Source organism: Phacochoerus africanus, chromosome 2 (assembly GCF_016906955.1).
Source record: "Phacochoerus africanus isolate WHEZ1 chromosome 2, ROS_Pafr_v1, whole genome shotgun sequence".
NCBI lineage: Eukaryota > Metazoa > Chordata > Mammalia > Artiodactyla > Suidae > Phacochoerus > Phacochoerus africanus.
In genome coordinates this window covers 264,121,268-264,141,868 of record NC_062545.1, presented here as the reverse complement: position 1 = coordinate 264,141,868, position 20,601 = coordinate 264,121,268, and the positions used below count along the sequence as shown (strand labels likewise).

At 52.4% G+C, this 20,601-nt stretch overlaps 1 protein-coding gene across 1 annotated transcript in view; it reads left to right on the top strand.

Moving 5' to 3' along the window:
• Positions 1 to 14,928: 14,928 nt before the first annotated feature.
• The window catches only part of TTLL11 (tubulin tyrosine ligase like 11), a 255,043-nt gene continuing 249,370 nt past the window's right edge, over positions 14,929 to 20,601 (top strand). The window contains 1 exon segment of the mRNA XM_047768318.1: positions 14,929 to 15,582. Within this exon segment, the coding sequence (XP_047624274.1) occupies positions 15,148 to 15,582 (435 nt within the window). The 5' untranslated portion in view covers positions 14,929 to 15,147.

The window sequence follows — 20,601 nt, the reverse complement described above, 5'->3', positions numbered from 1 at the left end:
GTTGTCACATCTCTGGGGGTGCTACAGGGATACTGCTAAAAGCCCCATGAAGTACAGGACAGTCTCCGTGACACAGACTCACCCCACCCAGAGTGTCAAGAGGGCTGAGGTTGAGAAGCTTTAGTCTGACTTAGTAGTTCCACTGACAAAGGACACAATTAGGGACTGAGCCCAAGTTGGGGTGGGAGTGGGGCTCCAAGTTGGTGGTCATGACTCTGCCCTGCAGGTGTCTGTCGGTGAGTCCTGGGCAAGAACGGGGCTCCAGAAGAGGTCATGCAGCCCAAGGTCTGAGCAGAGGCAGCGCTGGATCCCATGTTTGGGGCCTCCCAGTCCCAGCCTTTGTCCCCCAGCCCCTGCCCCTCTGAGGCCAGCAGGCAGACACCAGCAAGGAGCAAGGCTCATGGGGTGCATGGCAGGGGGAAGGGGGCTCTCAGTTCACCCCATCCCCAGCCTGCACCTCCAACCCCACCATTTGTGGGGTGATGCTTTGCACAACAAGAGTAGTGCTTTGCCTCCAGGCATGTTGATCCAGGGCCTCTGTGGCAGCTCTGGAGAGGCTGGGGTCCCTGGCTGGGCTGCTGCCTGGGAGATGTCTTTGTCCCCCAGGGAGTCCGGGCTGGCACGAAGCTTCTGTCCGGGGCTGGCTGGCAGGGGTGGAGGGCGCAGAAAGACCCCTGCAGGATCTGCCTTCTCTGTGCAGCCCCAGAACGAGGAGCTCCTGGAAAAGGATTAGGAGACAAGGCAGAGGGATGGCCAGGGCTCGGGGAGCGTGGAGCCAAGGATGGCCCGCATTTTGCTGAGGAGAGGCCATGGGAGCTGGGCTTTGAGGGGTGGAAGTGGCATTGAATCAGGAAGGCCTATTGGAAGAGACAGAAAACGCCAAGAGTCAGGAGAGGGAGGGCCTGTCTGGGTTGGTGGCGGTGGTGGATGGTCAGGAGGCAGGCCCTGCAGAAGGCCTGAGGTTCTGAGGAGCAGGTGTGGGCTTATCTGAAAGGAGGTGGGGACCTGACCCAGAGCAAGGGCAGGAAGAGGGGAACTGAGTTCAAGTTCACAGGACTTCATAACCCACCTCTGCTGTGAGGGAGGAGCGGGGCTGAGGCCGCAGGTGGTAGCCAGGATGGCATGCCCTCTGCTCTTGCCCAGGCCAGGTCTCCACAGTGGAGGGTAGGGGGGTCTGCCCTCCACCCAACATCAGAGACCCCATCAGGGTCCGCGGGAGTGGAACATTTTGGCAAAAGTGGTGATTTTCCAATCCTTAGACTCAGACAGTCTCTGTTTTTGGTAGAACAGGTGACAAAAAGTGAAAGAGGAAGCACAAGAAAGACAGAGTCTGAGGCAGAGAAAAGACAGACACAGGCACCAAGAGACAGAGACACCCAGCCAGGGATTGCTGAGTAGGTAGGAACATTGCCGAACACGTAGAGACAGAGACGGAACATCAGACACGAGGTATGGGAGGGGGCAGGGGCATGGGGACACAGCAAAAGTGGAGTAGGGGGGATGGAAGCAAGGATGGAAAGGGAACCACCGCAGAGAGAGGCAGGGGAGAACTGGCTGCTGCTCTGTCACTACCCCAGCTGGGATGTGAGCCACATCCAGGACACGGCCCCGGAAGGCAACAGACTCTGCCAGGGCCTTTACCTGTGAGGGTGCTGGGGGTGACAGAGGCCGCCTTCTCCTCTGCGTAGAGGCGAGCTGGCCCTTCCCTCTCTGCACACCTCTGCCCCATCAGGGCTCTCTGTGCTCCAGGACAGCCCACTGAGATTGGCAGAGGGAATGGCCATCGAGTGCCCCAGATCTCCTCCCCTGTGCATTTGCTGAGCACCTATTCTTTGCCAACCACTGTGCCAGCATGGCCTCCCCAAACCCTCTCAACCACGTTACTAGGAACCCGAGGCTCAGAGAGGTCAGGCTGCTGGCCTGAGGTCACACAGGAACTATGTTCTGAGATAAAAATGACCATCCAAGGATCTTTCTCATTGCCCCATTCATCCTCCACCTCAGAGGTTTTCAATGCCTCTACCTCAGAATGTGCTTCAGTTTGGCTTGGTATCTTTAGGATTTTCCCCCTTTGCCTTCTCCCAGGTTTGGTTGGAAAGGGAGGGAGTGTGGAGGGGGAAGAGGTGGGTGTGGAGGGGTCTCCTCTGCCTCCCAAATTTCATCTGGATCCTTCCATGGAAGCCTGGCACTTCCTCAGGCACCCTTCCCTCCCTCCCCGCAATCCCCTGGCCTCTTAAGAAACTGGAGGAACAATTGCTAATCAGCTTCCGAGAGAGAGCCTGGGGAATAAATGGAGGAGCTAAGCGCCTGGCTGGCTGGCAGCTGGTCCCCTCCCCACACGGCAGCCCTGGTGGCGCTGGCACCTCGCTCTGCTCAATTCCAGTTTTTCGCCTTCTGCCTGGTTTTCTCAGGTCTCTTCGGGGGTTCTTCCTGGACCAGATGAAGCCACAGGAGTTGAGCGATGCCCCCTGCCAGACATACTGTACTCCTCCTTCACACCTCCCCGGGCTGATGTCCCCAAAATGTGAATCACATTTTCATCTCTGAGCCTTTACACACCCTCCTCCTTCTGCCCTCCTCTGGCTGGCAAACTCCTATCCATCTTCTAGGATCCAGCTTACCTTCACCTCCTCTAGGAAGCCCTCCTAGGTCTTTCCTTCTTCTCTAAGGCAAACTCCCTCCTCTGGGCTCCTGTAGCCTCCCACACAGCAATATTCATGGCACAGTCCTTCTCTCCAGTGCCCAGGACAGTGCCTGGCCAGGTGGGCAGTCGGTATGCCAGCTGTGCAGAAAGAGCACTGGAAATGGAGGCCAGTGGGTCCAGTCAGGGCTCTGACTCGTAGGGGCGTGAAAACCAACTTGAGCTGCTTCTCTGACCTGCCTTTACGTGGCTGCCCCCTAGATCTCCTCCTGCAGCTCTCAACTTCTCTTTTGCTTCCTTCTGCAAACGTCTCTTCTTTTTTAAATTACTTGATGAATTTTATTGCATTTATAGTTGTACGACAATCATCACAACCCAATTTTATAGCATCTGCAGACTTCTCTGACCCCTTCCTTTCCTCCCCTCATCCCCTACAGGGTCTCTGGGCTCCTGGATGGCAGTGGTCCTGACTGCCTGGTCATCACTGCATCCTCGTGCTCGGCACATGATGCATCCGTCTTGATGAGTGAATGGATGGATGGATGGATGAATGAATGACTAGAACCTCAGGTTTCTCACCCGCAAAATGGAGATAATAGTAATTCTGCCCTCCCAGGGCAACTGTGAGCATTGGCTAACATCAGCGTTTGCTTTTCACCAGCTCTCAGTCCTCACGCTCTGCTATGATCATAAATGTTTATTGAAGGGATCCAATCCCCCAAGGGTGTCCTCATAGGATTCCTCCAGGGCCAGCACCTGGAGGCCTCAGAGGAGGAACAGCCCGAGTGCTAACGGGAAGGCAGAGGATGCCAAGGGGCTGAAGGATTGGGAGAGTCGGGCCTGAGGACTGGGAGAGTCGGGCCCAAGAGCCAGACTGGCACCCTTCCCTCAAAAACGGAGCCCCGAGTCACAGCTGCAGAGGAAGCAAGAAAAGGGGTGGGGTGGGGGCTGTGCGGGGCCAGCAGAGAGGCTGGACTGGGGCCTCATCATAGCTCAGCCACTCCATCTTCCAGTTCTGTCTCCCCCACTAGCCTGTGAGCCCCAGAGCACAGGGCCCGGGGGTTCTGCTCAGCTCTGGGTCCACAGCTTGAAGCTCAGCCCGCTGTGAGGAGTCAGCAAAGCTTATGGAAGGAAAGGATGTGGGGAAAGTCAACAATGACGGACACCTGAGCGCCAGCGATGGGCCAGTGTCCTCGGGTAGGAAGGAGGGGTGGGTGATGGAGTCTGAGCCCTGCTCCTCGGTGGGCCCCAAGGAAGTCCATCCTCCCCACGCGGTCTGGACTGGCCCTGGCAGTGTGAGTAGCATAGGAAATGGGAGTCAGGAACCAAGAGTCTCCCCAGCAGTCAGTGCGATCAGATAATAACATGCCACTAGCTCATATTGGTTGGACACTTTGTATTTTGCAGCCACTTCCTCATTTGATAAGAACTATTCACAGGAGGTGGGTTGTTCACATTTAGCAGATGAAGGAACTGTGGTGGTGTGGGTAAGAGACGTGATTGTGGACGCCTAGGCCTGTGGTGGCACGGAGGGGGCCCCAAGCCTCTGGCCAGGCCTGGACCACAGCCACCACCTTCCTGGCTTCCCTTCTCCCTTAATTCTTTTTTTCCTCCTCCAAGTTATTCTTGGCTTTAATTTTCTTTCTTTTTTAAAAAATTTATTTTATTGAAGTATAGTTTACTATACGTATAGTGATTTATAATGTGTTAATTTCTATTGCAGAGCAAAGTGATTCAGTTATATATATGTACATTCTTTTTCATGTTCTTTTCCGCTATGGTTTATCACAGGATGTTGAATGTAGTTTCCTGTGCTGTGCAGTAGGACCCTGTTTATCCAGTTTACATATGATAGTTTGCATCCACTAATCCCAAACTCCCAATCCATCCCTCCAGGCCCCCAGCACCCTTGGCAACCACAAATCTATTTTTTGTCATAGATAAGTTCATTTGTGTCACATTTTAGATTCCACATATAAGTGATAGCGTATGGTATTTGTCTTTCTCTTTCTTTTTTTGTCTTTTTGCCTTTTCTAGGGCCGCTACCATGGCATATGGAGGTTCCCAGGCTAGGGGTCGAATCGGAGCTGTAGCCACCGGCCTACGCCAGAGCCACACCAACACGGGATCCGAGCTGCATCTGCGACCTACACCACAGCTCAAGGCAACAACGCCAGATCCTTAACCCACTGAGTGAGGCCAGGGATGGAACCTGCAACCTCATGGTTGCTAGTGGGATTTGTTAACTGACCCACAACAGGAACTCCTATCTTTCTCTTTCTGATTTACTTCTCTTAGTCTGATAATCTCTAGTTCCATCCATGTTGCTGCAAATGGCATTCTTTCTTTCTTTTTAAGGCTGAGTAGTATTCCATTGTGTATATGTACTATATCTTCTTTATCCATTCATCTGTTGATGGATATTTAAGTTATTTCCATGTCTTGGCTATTGTGAATAGTGTTGCAATGAACATAGGGGTGCATGCAGTATACTCCCCTTTTTTTTTTTGCATTTTAGGTCGGCACCTGTGGCATATGGAGGTTCCTAGGCTACGGGTTGAATTGGAGCTACAACTGCCAGCCTATGCCACAGCTACAGCAATGCCAGATCCGACGCTTGTCGGCGAACTATACCACAGCTCACGGCCATGCTGGAGCCTTCACCCACTGAGCGAGGCCAGGGATTGAATCTTCATCCTCATGGTTCCCAGTTGGATTAGTTTCCACTGCACCACAACAGGAACTCCTGCATGTATCCTTTTGAATTTTAGTTTTGTTTAGCTCTATGCCCAGGAATGGGATTGCTAGATCACATGGCAACTCTATTTTTAGTTTTCTGAGGAACCTCCATACTGTTCTCCACAGTGGTTGTACCAATTTACATTCCCACCAACAGTGCAGGAGGGTTCCCTTTTCTTCACACCCTCTCCAGTATTTTTATTTGTGGACTTTTTAATGATGGCCATTCTGACCAGTGTGAGGTGATACCTCCCTCATTTTAGTTGTGACCTGTATTTCTCTAATAATTAGCGATGCTGAACATCTTTTCATGAGCCTGTTGGCCATCTCTATGTCTTCTTTGGAGAAATGTCTATTTGGGTCTTCTGCCCATTTTTGGATTGGGTTATTTGTTTTTGTTATTGAATTGCATGAGACATTTGTATATTTTGCAAATTAAGCCCTTGTTGGTTGCATCATTTGCAAATATTTTCTCTTTTGACTTTTCGTTTTGTTTATGCTTTGCCTTTTTGTTTTGTTTATGGTTTCCTTTGCTGTACAACGGCTTATAAGTTTGGATAGATTCTTCTCCCTTAATTCTGATCTTCTTGCTTGGCAGCTGTGGCCCAGGGCTTGGTCTGGAGTGGTTTTTTTTCTGGGCAGGGGCGTGGGACACTCGCTGCCTGACCTCCAAGCTCAGGCTCTTTCTGCTGAGTTACTTCCATGGGCTCCAGCCAGTGTTGAGCAACACAGCCAAACCAGTGCCCCCACATCTCTCTGCTGGGGACGAGCCCTTTGCTCAGGCAGCTCCCCCGACCCCCAGGAACGCCCTTCCTGCCTTGCCCACCCAGATGTGAGCTCAGATGCCAGTCCTGCGGGCGGCTTTTCCTGGCCGTCATTTCAGACTGACCCCTCCCTCCCTGATGTCCCGGAAACCCGCACGTCCTGTTCTCCACTCAGCGGTGTTTGCTGTGTGCCAGGCACCACGCTGGGCAGGGAGGGCCCTGTTCGAAGGAGCTCACAGACCTCAGGGGACCCGCACGTCCTGTTCTCCACTCAGCGGTGTTTGCTGTGTGCCAGGCACCACGCTGGGCAGGGAGGGCCCTGTTCGAAGGAGCTCACAGACCTCAGGGGACCCGCACGTCCTGTTCTCCACTCAGCGGTGTTTGCTGTGTGCCAGGCACCACGCTGGGCAGGGAGGGCCCTGTTCGAAGGAGCTCACAGACCTCAGGGGAAGCCGACATTAAAATGCAAGGTCAAGTGTAACCAGGGCCATAAGAGGCCAGGGTGCTGTGGGAGCCACACGCGTTCAGGGGCAGCTACCCTGAGGAGGGGGCTCCTGAGTAGAGACGTGGGGGATGAGCAGACTGGGCCTGGAAGAGGGAAGTACACGTGTCAAGGCCTTGAGAGAGAGAGAAACAGGCCGCCAGGTGGAAGAGCAGATGCCTGGAACAGAGAGTGAAGATGATGAAGGGGGCAGGGGGCAGGTCACCCAGGGCCTGCAGGCCACCCTAAGGTGTCCCTGGGGCCAAGAGGTGTGGCCACTTGAGCCTGGGGTCCTTGAAGCATGGTCCTTGCTCAGAAGCCACTTGAGGACTGGAAGCAGGTGGCAGCCCCAGGATGGGCAGCTGGGCAGGGGTGGGGGTGGGATGCGGCCTGGCCTGGCCACTGAGGCCACCACCGGCCAGGTCTGATGGGTCCTGGATGAGACCCCTAGACCCAGCCATTGAGGCCCTTAGCTCTGAGGAAGCCCAGTTCATGCTCTGACCTTGGGAGGGAGTCCTAGTGCTGCCCCGTGTGCTCCTAAGCGTGAATTTGAAGCTTGGGATAGCAGGTGGCACAGAGCTGGCATCAGCAGAGTGCGCTGCAGGCAGAGGGCACAAGGCTGAACAGCTGGCCAGGCCCTGCCCCCTCCTCATTTTTGGAGGGTGAAGCAGGTAATGTCCTGGCTGTGGTGTCACCAGGCCCAGCTGCTGCCATGACTGGCTCCGAGACACCTCTCAAGTAAGTTGCTTAGTTTTTACCTATTGGCAAAGCAGGAATGGTCTTGGCGCCCACCTCCCAGGGCTTGAGAAGATTCAGTGACATGGAACATGCCACGTTGTAAGCGCAGCACCTGGCACATGGGGAGTGCTCAAAATTGTCACCTGTTGCCATGACTAAGACCCTAGTCTGCTCTGGGGCAGCCCTGAGATCAGGGCAGAGGAGAGAGCAGGGTGCATCATTCTGACCCAGTGGGTGTGGGGGGGAAGAGAGGACAGGCAGGCCAGGTAGGCTTTCTGGAGGTGGCAGCCTTGAAACTCAACCTTGATGGAAGGGTGGGATTCCCACAGGCAGACATTGCTGGAAGCCTCCCAGGAGACCTGAACTGTGACCTCTGGGGACCCATGTGGCCCAGAGGATTTGAGCCCTCCAGTCGAGCTCCTCTCCCCTTGGCCTCTCCTGAGCCAGCCCCTCTCCCACAGGAAGAACGAGGGAAAACTTGTCAGGCACAGGGGGCCTGTGGGGTGTGACACCACAGCCGTGCCCATGGACCTCAAGACCCTGGCTGGTGGTGCAGACCTGCCCCAGGCAGCCCCTGTCTGTAGGAGTTGGGTGGGGAGAAGGGGCCTCTCTCCTCTGCCCGCAGCCTCCCCCACCCAGGCTCCCCCTCGCCTCCCTCCTAGCTTTGTAAGATTCACCCTGGCTGGGGACAAATAGCCCCTCCACTCCCCAAAGTCTCTGCTCTTGGGCCTTAATTCTGCTTCTGCAATCTCACAGGCTCATAAAAGTGAGTAAAAGCCAGTATGTCACTTAGCGAGTGGTTATCTTAAGCTTGGTAAGACCCCACCCGGATTTTCTGGTTTCATCCTCCACCGTTTTCTCAGTCCAGTTTTACAGGCAGAAAACTGAGGCGAGAAGAAGCATGTGTTCGGCTGCTCCATCCCTTTGGCGCTTGGCAGACAGTGTTGAAGTCCACCCGCCTCCCTCCAGACGCCTTGGCCACCCCGGGTTCCCTCACCTCCCATCCTGTCTCCTCTGAACACACCCGTTCCCACAGGCCTTCCCAGCCCTCCAGCACCCACCCCGGCAGCCCTGGGTCCACTTTCCTACACCTGCCACCAAAGGGCTCCACTGGGAGAAGCACAGACCAGGAGAAGTTGAAGGCAGGGACAATATTTGGCAACTTTGACAGCCAGGCTTAACGTCCTTGTGACAGAAGTGGACATTTAGGCTGGGGGACGTCTTGGCTGGCTCTCCTCAAAACCAACACGTCCAAAATCGAACTCACTGTTGTCCCCCAAACCTGACTGTGTTTCTGATCCATTTTAGCGAATGACATCTCCATCTCTGTGTCAGGCAGCCTGGGGACAGCCTGAGAGTCACCCCGACTCACTCTCTCACTAGCCTCCCGTTTCCCCCAGACATCTCTAGGTCCCCCCTTCACTGTTCCAAACTGCACCCAAAATTCAGCACAGTGCCCGGCACCTAGTAGGTGTTCAGTGAAAGTTTCTGGAATGAATGAACAGGTCAAGGTCTCACCATCTGCCTGCAGACTCCCTCCCTCCCATCCATCTGCACTCAGCAGCCAAGGTGACCCTCGGGCCACATCAGTCCAACCCCGTCCCGCTCTGTTCCAAACCCTCAGTTTCCCCCGCCCACCTCCGAGCCAGAATGGAATACACCCTCCCTCGCCTGGCTCACCGGATCTGAGCAGCCGGCTGTGTCCGCCTCCCAGCCTCCTCGCCCCACGCTCTGTTATATATAGAGATGGTCCAGCCATAACAGGTGCCTGTAGGTGGCTGACTGTACCAGGCTGTTTCATGCTTTTGTCTTCACACCTGCTGCCGGGCCCTCTGGCCAGAAGTCACCCCCGACTCTGCCCCGTCTGCCTGGAGAACTCTCTCCACTTCAGGAGCCCATTTAAAGGCCATCCTGGCAAAGAGGCTCAACCAGACCCCTTGCGTGCCTCCCTCACCCGAGCTCTTCAAGATCTGCTGTCATATGTGGATGCACCTGGCCCTCAGTGCACAGGCTGCACCTCTAGGTCCAGAGACCTTGTCTTATTCATATTCAAGGAATGTGTGAGGGAAGTTTCTGCATGTCAGGTAGACCCAAGGCAGCCTGAGCAGGCATCCTGTATGTTGATCTGGACCACAAGAAGGTCTCTCTTCCAGCTTTTTAGTGATGCATAATAAATGACCCTAAATCAAAGTAGCTTAAAACAATGGCAATTTATAATTTTTCCTGGTCTGAGGGTTGGCTGGGGCTTCACCAGGAAGTTCTTCTTCTCCGTGCGGTGTGGCTGAGGTCACTCAGTGGCTGCATTCAGCTGGGAGCGCAGCTGGGGCTGGAGCTTCTTATCCTGGAGGGTCTCTCCACGTGGCCTCTCATCCTCTGCATCTTGCCTGGGCATCTTTAAAGCAGGGTGTTGGCTTCCAGCAGGGACCATTCCATGACGGCAGGTCCTCTGTGGAAGACCTTCTGGTGCTTTGCTTCTATCGTCCTTGCTCACACTCCATTGGCCAAAGCAAGTCATGTGTCCATTCCTTGAGCTGGCTCACTGGGGTCATCTGTGGTACTGTCCACTGTGTTTCCTTTTGTAGAAATGGCCCTAAATACACCTGAGAATCCTCTCCACCTGTCAGGTCAAGGCAAGCTGAGTTAGTCGAGGGCAGTTGGAAGTGGCTTCTGATCCCCTTGGCTTTGGACCTAAGGCCCAGCCAGAGTTGGCCCCTTCCCCATTAACAGAGGCTGGATCTGCAGGTGGAGCTTCAAGGAGACACCCAGCCCCAAGCTCTGTGTCAGGCATAAACCTTATGGTTGGGAACTTGGGTCTTTGAGAACAGCCCCCTCCTCTGGGACAGCTATTGCTAAAGTCAGTAGAAGATGGAATGACCCCCGTTTTTCAATCAGAATCCAGAACAGCAGGGGGTGCCCTCATTGGCACGCTTTGCTGCTTGGAAAGGGCAGGTGAGAAGAATCTCCGCCCCCCCCCGGCACCGGCTCCCCCATTCACATCTGTCTGCTCCTCATTTCACTTTCTCTTTTCCCATTTCTGATCCAGGGACTTAGGCTCAATGACCTTGAAGGTCCCTCCCATCATCCCATGTTGATTCTTCCATTGTCATCCTCTTGCGGCCAGGTAATGCTGTATGTATTGAATGCCTAGCATGTAGCGGGGCTCTTTATTTGCCTTCACCCTGGAAGCCCCTGGAGGCCGTGCGCTCCTTGAGTTCCATGTGACTGTCCCTTCAAGTTTGGTTCCTGGGACCTGGGGCCCATCGCCCTGGACCCTATCTGAGGTGCATGGTGGTTGTCGTGAGGCAGTTCACTGAACATTTCCAGCTCTCCCCCCTCTTTACATGGGAGTGCCGCCTCTCTTCTCCAGCTCTGAAGTTATCTTTACTCTGGTCAGTGCTGCATGAGCAGAACGGTCATGTGTCACTTCTGAGTGAAGCTTCAAAAGCTAGAGTGTAATTAACTATGTCCTCTTTCTTCCCGCCCATGGTGGTCACAGAAGCACATGTTGAAATGGAGCATCTTTTAGTCTATGCCCTTGAGTGATTACTATGTTCTGGCCCTCTGCCCTGGATATGTGGTGAGTGAGAGAGAAACTTTTCTGTTAAGTCACTGAGATTTGGGGAATGTTTGTTGTTGTAGTATAACGTAGCCTACACTGACTGACACACACATTCAAGTTCAACACAAGACACCACAGGGCTGCTGGGATCACCTGTCTAGTCTTCATAGCCAGTCTTTCGGGAGATGGCAAGACATTCTTCAAGCTCTTTCAAAGTCCACTTGATAGATTCCATGGAACTCAATATGGATCTTGGCAGTTAATTGGCTATGGAGGGGTGGGGGAAATGGAGGAGCCAGGCTCCCAAAACAGAAGGAAATCTCAACCAGTAAAAGGATTTTTTTCTCACATTGGGCTGCCTGGAAACATCAGGAATTTATTCCCCCCCGCTTCTTTCCTTTCCTTTCTTTCTTTTTCTTTTCTTTCCTTCCTTCCTTCTTTCTCTTCTTTCTTTTACTTCTTTCTTTCTCTTCTTCCTCCCTCCCTCTCTTCCTTTCTCTTTCCCTCCCTCCTTCCTTCCCTTCCTTCCATTGCTTTCCAAAGTTGAGTTGAGACTGAACTCTTGGTAGTGTCTTTTCCCTTATTACACCTCCACTGATACACTTTGGCAGCCCCCACTTCCTGACCTGGGTGTGGCATCTCTTGATTGCATACAGATGCTTGCTTTACACAATCTTTTTAAACCCTGACACCTCTCCAAGAGAGAAGCCTGTTGTGAGAAGAGTGCCATGGCTTTCAGATTCTCTTGACCTTTCAGGAAAAGTAATTTGAAGTTTGGTGCTTATTCTCTGCCTCCACTGAGCACTTGGAGAATGCATGATGTCAGTTATGTTTCCAGCCTAGAGCTTCACGAGTCTGGCCATTACCCTATTACCTGCAGGTAGAGGGTTGTGCATCTCCTCTTCTCCAGGGGGCTGGTGTGAGAGTATAGAAAGGGAAGCAGGAAATCCATCCTCCAGGTTTAATGCTGATGGCACAGATGCATGGTGCACGGACCCAGGGCCCCAAGACCCAGCATGTCCACACCAGCTTCCTCACCAACTTATTATGTCATACTTTTTATGAGCATCCTGGCCAGTGTCCTCACTTGGCATGAGGCAAATGGAAGCGTAGAGGGCGCAGGGCCAGGCCAAGTCCTCTCCGTGGGTTAGGACCTACCAGTAGGTGACAGCAGGAAACCGTAGCAGAGTGGAAAGAACATGGGCTTAGCACTGAACATGTTGAACTTTGGACTTCAGCTCTGTCGCCTACTCACTGTGTGACTTTGGATAAGAGCCTCTCTTTGTCTCAGCCTCAGTTCCCTCACCTCTAAAATAGGCATTGTAATAATTATCAACATTTCTGGACCACTATGTGTAAGGACTCTATGTGTTTTGACTCACTTTTACACCAGTACTCTGAGATAGGTACTATTATCATCACCCCACTTTTCAGATGGAGACAATAGAGGACAGAGGAACTCTAAGACTTGCCTGAGGTCACAAAGAAGCACACAAATTCCCGGCTTTTATGTGGGGGAAAGCCATACTTTCCTCCCTGGGAAAGCTTCAGATGATTAAAATGCTAGGATACACAACAGGGTTTGCCATACAGGTGTGCTCAATGAACAATGGCTATTATGTTCATTCAAAAAGAAACGGTTAACCCAGAACTGCATAAGAAGCCTTTTGCTCTCTTATCAGGATTGACCCCCTCCCCTTTGCAGGGACTCCAGTGCTCCCAGGGGGCCCCATCACACCCTGTCTAAGAGGAAGAGGTTTTTGGATCTGAGACTTAAAAATAAACAGCTCACTGAGAAGACAGGGGGCCAATGGCAGCTTGCACTAGGCAGAGCAAGCAACACTGGCAGAAGCCTAGAGGGGCAAAAGTGTGTGTGTTTGCCAGTAGAGCTGGGCAGGAGCTGCTCAGTTTTACTCGGATGTTTGTTGCTAAGGGACCTTCCATGCCCCTCATCCTGCTTCAGTCTCTTCAAACACCGGGCCTCGGGCGCCACCTGGTGGCAGCCTCTGATACTAACAGGGCAGAAACCAACAACAGGAATAAGAGCTGCCCACACCTCCGTCCCCTGAACTATCCCTTCCTGTCTCTTTCCCCGGAAATGGACTTGCTATAAAAGTTATAGAACAGCAATCGACACATTTTTATTTAAAAATTGTGTTTTCCAGTTATCAAAACAATGCACAGTCATCGTAGAAAACTGGGAAAACATAGAAAAGAATAAGGAGGAAAGCTGCCACCCTCAACTCCATCACCCAGTGCATCCACTATTAATAGTCTGGTATATTTGAATCCAGTGTTTTTTCTCTGCATGTAATTTTCTTGTAATACACATAAGCTGGGGCTTAGTGCATATATCTTTTTAGGTATACATACATATACATGGATATGGACCATGTTTAAATACACGTGGCTTATTTTTGTGAACAAAGGCATGGTGTAGGGGTTAGTGTGGGTGTTGGGAGAGGGGTGCTAGTGTCAGACCACCCTGAGTTTGAATGCTGCCTTTGGGTAAGTGATTTCTTTTCTCTGAGTAGCAATTTCCTTCCCCATCTGTAAAATGTGGGAAAAAGAGGACTTACCCCACAGCTGTGGTAAACATTAAATGACACAACATATGCAAAATTAGTACAGCCCCTGGGACAGTGAGAATTCTCACTGATATCAGATTACCATGGAAATCTTAGTCTGACTTTCTGATTCTTAGCAGAAACCTCCAGAAATGAGATGGGTTACTGGGTCCAAGGATAGGAAGAGCCTCCAGGTTGAAAGAGTTTTCCAAAACTGAGAGAAAAATTTCAACCAAGAGCGCATGTCTCCAGCACCTCTGCTGTTCTCATTTGCCTCTCTGTTCTTCCAGGACCTGTTCATGCAAAACAGTCTTTAAGTATCATAATTATGATGCCAGCACCAGTTCACGTAATGTTGCATCACCAGGATAATGTTTATCCTAAGTGGCTAAAGCTGTTATTGACATTTGCTATAATTTGCTTAAGTATTTAATATCTGAGCAGTTTATTTTTCATTCATTCATTCATTTGTTCATTCATTCATTCATCATTCATTCAAGAAATTGTTATTGAATGCCTACTGCTTGACAGGCACTGACTGGGCATTGGAATTTGCTGGTCAACTGGAACAGGACACTCCTTACTCACTGCATTTGGTCTTTAGCCAGTGAGACAGACCATTACAAGTAAGCAAACAAGTAAAACTCTGATTGAATAAGCTAGACACAAAGGGACAAATATTGTTTGATTCCACCTCTATCAGCTATTTAATCAAGCACACAGAGACAGTAAGATGGTGGTTCAGGGGCTGCGGGAAGGGGCATGGGGAGATATGGGTTAATGGGTACAGGGTTTCAGTTTGAGAAGGTGAAAAATTTCCAGAGGTGAATGATGGAGATGATTGCACAACAATGTTATTATGTATTAATGCCACTGAACTCCATACCTAAAAGTGGGGAAAGTGAGACATTTTATGTTATGTTTGTTTTACCATAATTTAAAAACATGACATAATAGTTAAAGGAATGATTAATGTCTTCGACTCAACCACGAATCTTCAAAACTTCCCCATTCCATTGGGAGCTCCCTGAGAACCGGGATAAGTGTCTCCCCTCTCAGTCTGGGGCCTCTCCTAGGTCCAGAAAGGGATTTCTTCAAATCAGGAGCTGCACCTTGAGGGCCTGGCCTCGTCAAGTCCATCATCAAACTGAGGTGCTCCTTGATGGGGTCGTGCCTCCTCCATCACACCAGGAGTTATCCCCGTGAGAGCGTATGGGGTGGGGAAAGGGGCTTCTTGTTTGAAACTGATGTCTCTCAGTCCCAGCCCCGGGCCTCGCATGCGCCCAACGCCTTTCTACCCCCAGGTTCACCTGCAGCTTCTCGCCTCCAAGCTCTGCGCGCTGCTCAGGGTGGGCGGGCTGAGGACGCTTCCGCCCTCTTCCAATATGGCCGCCCCCGCCTCTGTGACAGGCCCGGTCACGTGGACAGCCTCGCCTATGAGGTCGCCGGGGCCTGGACGGCGATTGTCCCTTCCCGGGCCCCATCCCGAGTCGGCGACTGCCCGTGTCAACCGGAGCCTGAGCGATCATGGCAACGGGCTCGGGCGGGGAGCGCGTGGCGGCGGCTGCGGCGGCAGCGGCAGTTTGGTCGCGGGCCGGCGCGGCGGAGCGGCGGAGGCGCAGGCGGCGGCACTGGCGTTGGCACCGGCCCTGAGAGCCATGCTGCCGGGCAGCCCTGAGAGGGAGCTGGCGGCCTGGTGGGAGGCGGAGGCCGTGGCTGCGGCCAAGGCTCAGGCTGCGAAGGACCAGGTCCTTGTGGACCCGGGTGCGGCCGGGGAGCCGGAGCGCAAGGCGGGGGAGGAGCAGCCCAAGGAGCCGGCTCCGGGGCCGCCCAGCGCGGCTGAAGAGGGCGATGCCCGCATACCCCCGCGGCCCCCGCGAACGGTGCCGGTGTCCAGGCCGAAGCCAGCGCCGGCGCCGGCTCAGGGCCTCTGCCCGCACGGGAAGTCCAGGAGCAAGGGCCGCAGCTGCAAGCGGAGCTCTAACCGGTCCAACGAGTATTGCTCTCTGCGGCCCGTCACCGTGGACAGCTCCAAGGCCAGGACCTCCCTGGACGCCCTGAAGATCAGCATCCGCCAGCTCAAGTGGAAGGAGGTGAGGCCCGGCCCGCCGCGTGGGCACAGGGGGGTGGACTGGACTGGCACAGAGGGTCCGGCCGGCCCAGGCCAAGTCTGAGAGCCAAGCTTCTGCTGTGCGCTACACTTGTCAGCCGCAAACTTCTCATCCTTCAAAGCCTAGCCCCCAAGTCACTTAACTCAAGTTGGCTTCAGACCCCTCCGGGTCAAGTTAGCCATCCCTTCCTCTGGCTTCGCTGCAGCTCCATGGTCTCCAGCTATCAGCACTTGGCTCCCCGCATTGTAGATGTTTCTTTATATGTGTGTCTCCTCTACCAGTTTGCGAGTCCCCGGGGCCCTGGACCCTCTTTCACTTCCTATTTAAGTTGTAGTTACTTAGCATTTACTATGTGACTCTTGGGGCAGTTGAACAGTTTGTACTTTGGAGGTAGACAGGTCTAGGGTCACCACGCTGCCACTTAGCTGTGTGACCTTGAGCAAGTTGCTTCATCTCTTAAGCCTCTTTCCTCCTTTATAAAGTGAGACTAATAATACCTATCTCATAGTTTTTTTAGTATCAGAAGACTCACTGCTTATTGTCGTATAGCCCAAGTATGCAATAAGTGCTAACTAATGTTACCGGCCACTCCTCTCTTTCTTCCCCACTTCACCATCGCTGTCATGAGTGCAGGCACTGTATTTTGTGTTCCAAGGCTTGGCATACAGCAGGTGTCAGGAAGTGGTGGGTGAAAGGGCAAATAAGGGAATGGGTTATTTGTCCCTGACCCACCGGGGGCTGGGATGATGCACCAGTGAAATCCAGAGATAGCAGTTGCAGTTGGCTGAGTGGATAAAGCCATTTGACTTGATTTGCAGCATCCAAGGTGATTTAATGTGCTTTCTGGAGCATCAGGATTGTGGTTTAGGGTGGTTGAATCTGGAGACTTAGACCCAGATGATGTGCAGCTGGCAACCTGAGGACACAGGCACTTAGCTCTGGGCCTTGGTTATGGTAGATGTTCAGGAAGGGCTGAATGAAGTGGGAACATGCAGAGAGATGGCCACAGAAGGGATTGGTGAGGTCAGAGGGTTGCTGTCCCAGCAGAAGGAGTCATGTGGTTTGGAGGGGAGTCAAGAATCAGGCAGGACATGGAGTTCCTGCTGGCACAGTGGGTTAGGAATCCGACCGCAGCCACTCGGGTTACTGTGGAGGTGCAGGTTTGATCCCTGGCCCCAGCGCAGGGGGCTAAAGGATCTGGTGTTGTCGCAGCTGTGGTGTAGATCGCAGCTGTGGCTTGAATTCGGTGTCTGTCCAGGGAACTTCCAGGTGCCACGGGTGCGGACATTAAAAAAAAAAAAAAAGAATCAGGCAGGGCAGATTCCAGGTAGGGAGAGGTTAGCCATTGGGAAAGTCTAATTCCAGGAGGTCTCAGGGATGCTTATTTATTTTCATATTGGGGCTTGGGATTCAGGGGAGGATTTTTATGCCTATGAAACTTGGAGAAAGTGAGAGAGGCTCCCAGGACTAGGTGTCTGGATCCTGGACAGGATCTTGGGTCTAGGCCAGAAATATGAGACCCAGAACAAGATGGACCTGGAGAGCTTGTCAGTACCATCATCCTAATGAAGGGAGGATCCAGGACTGAGACCAGAACACAGAGTTAGAGAAGGCTGATTGGCCCAGGCAGGGCCTGTGCTTGGCTTGGTCCTGTGGGAGAGAGGGACACAAAGCTGCCCAGATCGCAAGAAGTGGAGCCACGTGGATGCAGAAATCAGCAGACACACGCTGGCTCAACTTTGTTCACTCCTTCTGTGAGTGTCTGTCATGGATGCTGGGCCCTGAGAATCAGAGATGCTTAGGATATAACCCTGGCCCTCAAGGACCTCCTGGTTCAGTAGGAGACAAGACACAAGGAAGGAAATCATTGCAGTGGTTACAGGGCCTGTGCTACTGCTTCCTGAAATGCTCTTTCTCCAGCTTTTTGCATGGCTTCCTCTGTCCCTCCATACCTCTGATTAAATGCTACCTCCTTAAAGAGGCCTTCCCCCATGATCCCGCCACTGCTGCCTGCCTGTCTTTATTTTTTATTTTTCCATAGCACTTAACGCTAGTGACATTTTATTTTGTATTGTATCTTGTCTGTTTTCCTCACTAGAATGTAAGCTCCTTGAGGGCAGGGGCTTTGTGTTATTTACTGTTGTATCCCCAGGTGCTTGCACGCAGAAGGTGCTCAATAAATATTCATTGAATGGATGCACACCTTTGTGATGAGCGTGTCTCTGTCTGTGTAAAGGTGTAAGTGCTGTGGGAGGTAGGGGTGACCACCCCAAGAAGGGCTTCCTGGAGGAGAGGGCTCCCGAGCAGAGTCTTGGGTGCTGAGAACGAGTAGGCATTATTTAGGGGCTGTCGACTTTGGATCCTTGGTAGAGGGAGTGGAATGGGCAAAGCGGAGGTTCCTTTGGGGCCTTGTAGGGCTGGATCCTAGGATGGGTGGCAGAATGTGAGAGGCGAGGCAGGGGAGGTGAGCAGGGGTCAGGCCATGGGCTGCACTGTGGGATGTGGGCTTTCTTGGGAAGACTCTGTGAGCCACTGCAGAATCTCAAGCTTCTTCCGTTTTTCCGCTTTGCTATTTTGGCAAGTGACTTCAATTCCTTAGGCCTCGGTTTGCTTATCTGTCAAGTGGGGGTACGTCCAGCTGGTGCAGTGGTTCCCAGTTTGTCTGCTGCTGCACCACATCATGGTAATATTGGCCTGGCTGAGGCCCTTGCCCAGGTGAACCCAGTGGGGTGGGCAGTTGCCAGGGCGCTACCTGTAACTCCTCCCCCAGCCCCAGGCCTGCCTGTTTTCCTGCTCAGGGGGTGCTCATTCTAGTATAGTTAAAAACATAGTTCACTCCCAAGACTATTAGATGTTTGACTCTTTACCTAATGTCACTCTTCCCTATTTGTTTTTGGGGTCCTGGGGACAGGAGTGGTGTCTGACTTGTATCCCCAGTGCCCAGCAGATGGTAGGTGATCAGTACATGAATGAACGAATGACTTGCAACAGAGGTCACATCTCACCTTGACACCGTAGACTGCGGAGTTGGAAAAGTGCCAGACTAGGTAAACTTTAAAGTTCCTTCCAGCTTTAAACAATGATTAGGGTGTTCTTGGTACCTCCTACAAAGTTGGCTGTATGACAAGTAACGTGCATATATATATGTATAAACTAGGTATGGAGTTCCTGTGTTACTCAGTGGGTTAAGGATCCAGTGTTGTCACTGCTGTGGTTCCCGTCACTGCTGTGGTGTTGGTTTGAACCCTGGCCTGGGAACTTCCGCATGCTGTGGGCACGGCCAAAAAACCCCACCAAAAACCCAGGTACTAACAACATATAAACACAGCCTCAGTTCCCCTTCTGTTGCAAATCATCTCTAATACTCAGCATTGATGATCCAGGAGCAGGAAGTCTGCTGGGGGCTGGGTGGCGAGGAACTGAGCCGCAGTGTCCCCGTAGGTCGTGCTGAGCTGTCTCTGCAGGATTTGGGAGTCTCCAGCTGGCTGACTTTGGCGGGGGTGGGCAGGCAGCCCAGGCAAGAGATGAGGTCATGAGCACCAACCAGAATGAAGGGTCTCTCTCCTCTTGCAAGCGATTAGTGGGGGCTGCACCCCCACGGGCTGCTCAGGGCACAACCTCCTTTCCTCCTTCACTTTTCTTTATTGGACAGGCGCTTAACGACAACAGCAATAGCACTGATCATGATCATCAGCTGCTAGGATGCCCCTTGCACAGCTCTTACCCTGTGCCAGGCACTCTTCTAAGTGCTTTACGTGTAGCCAAGGGTGTGATTCTCCTCACAACCCAGTGTAGTAAATGCCCTTTTGTCTCCATTTTATAGAGAAGGAAATTGAAGTACACAGAAGCTCACCTATCCAAGGTCAGACAGCTGGTAAGGGGCAGAGCTAGCATTTGCAACAGGTCTCCAGGAGTTCCCCAGTGGCCTAGTGGTTAAGGATTTGGCGTGGTCACTGCCGTGGCTCCAGTTTGATCCCTGGCCTGGGAACTTCCATATGCGTGGCTCCCCGCTGCCAGAAAAACCCAGGTGTCCATTTGAAACCAGCCTTCTAGAATTCCTGTTGTGGCTCAGTGGTTATGAACCTGACTAGTATCCATAAGGTTGCAGGTTTGATCCCTGGCCTCGCCCGGTGGGTTAAGGATCCAGCATTGCTGTGAGCTGCTGTTTTGGTCACAGATGCGGTTTGGATCTTGCATTGCTGTGGCTGTGGTGTAGGCTGGCAGCTGCAGCTCCAGTTTGACCTCTAGCCTGGGAACTTCCATATGCCATGAATGCAACCTTAAAAAGCAAAATAAAAAAGGAAAGAACTGGTCTTCTATACCCAGCTCTTCCCACTACTCCCCACTGGCTGATACCGGCAGACCCTGGGTTGGGATGGCAGGTATAGACATGAATGGGGTTTACTTCTTGCCTTCCAGGGACAGACATGCACACAGTCGCTGGCCAGTCTGGGAGTTGAGTGGCTAAAGGGCATTCTCGGCAGAGTAGGAACAAAGGCAGGGAGGTCCACTTCTATACTTAGGATGGGTGATGGCAGCGTAGCCTGGGCGGGGGGACAGAGAGAAATGAAGGGACCAAGCTTGCAGGACATTGAAGGCCATGCCAAGAAGCTTGTGCTTCTGGCTGAACATGATTGCTGATTCTTGCCATGTAGAGACTGAGCTTCCCTCGCCCACTCTGTAGGGCCCTGGGAACCAATTCCCTGATGATTCAGTTTTCAGTCGTGTCTGTTCTGGTCCTGCAGCAGCGCCCACCATGCCAAATTTCTTCTCAAAGGACAGTCCATAAATCCACAATCTTTACACTTGTGGGTAAGACAGAAGTTTATTCTAGAGGATCAAAGTCAAGTTTACAGAGTCACCATGAAGTCGCAGCATGAAAGAGGGAAGGTTTCTGGCTCATAGTCGATGCTCAATAAATATTGATGGGATTGTGTGCGCCTCTCTCCCCATCTCTGGAATATTCTTTTTGCAGTTTTGACACCCTTGTTAAAGGAAGCC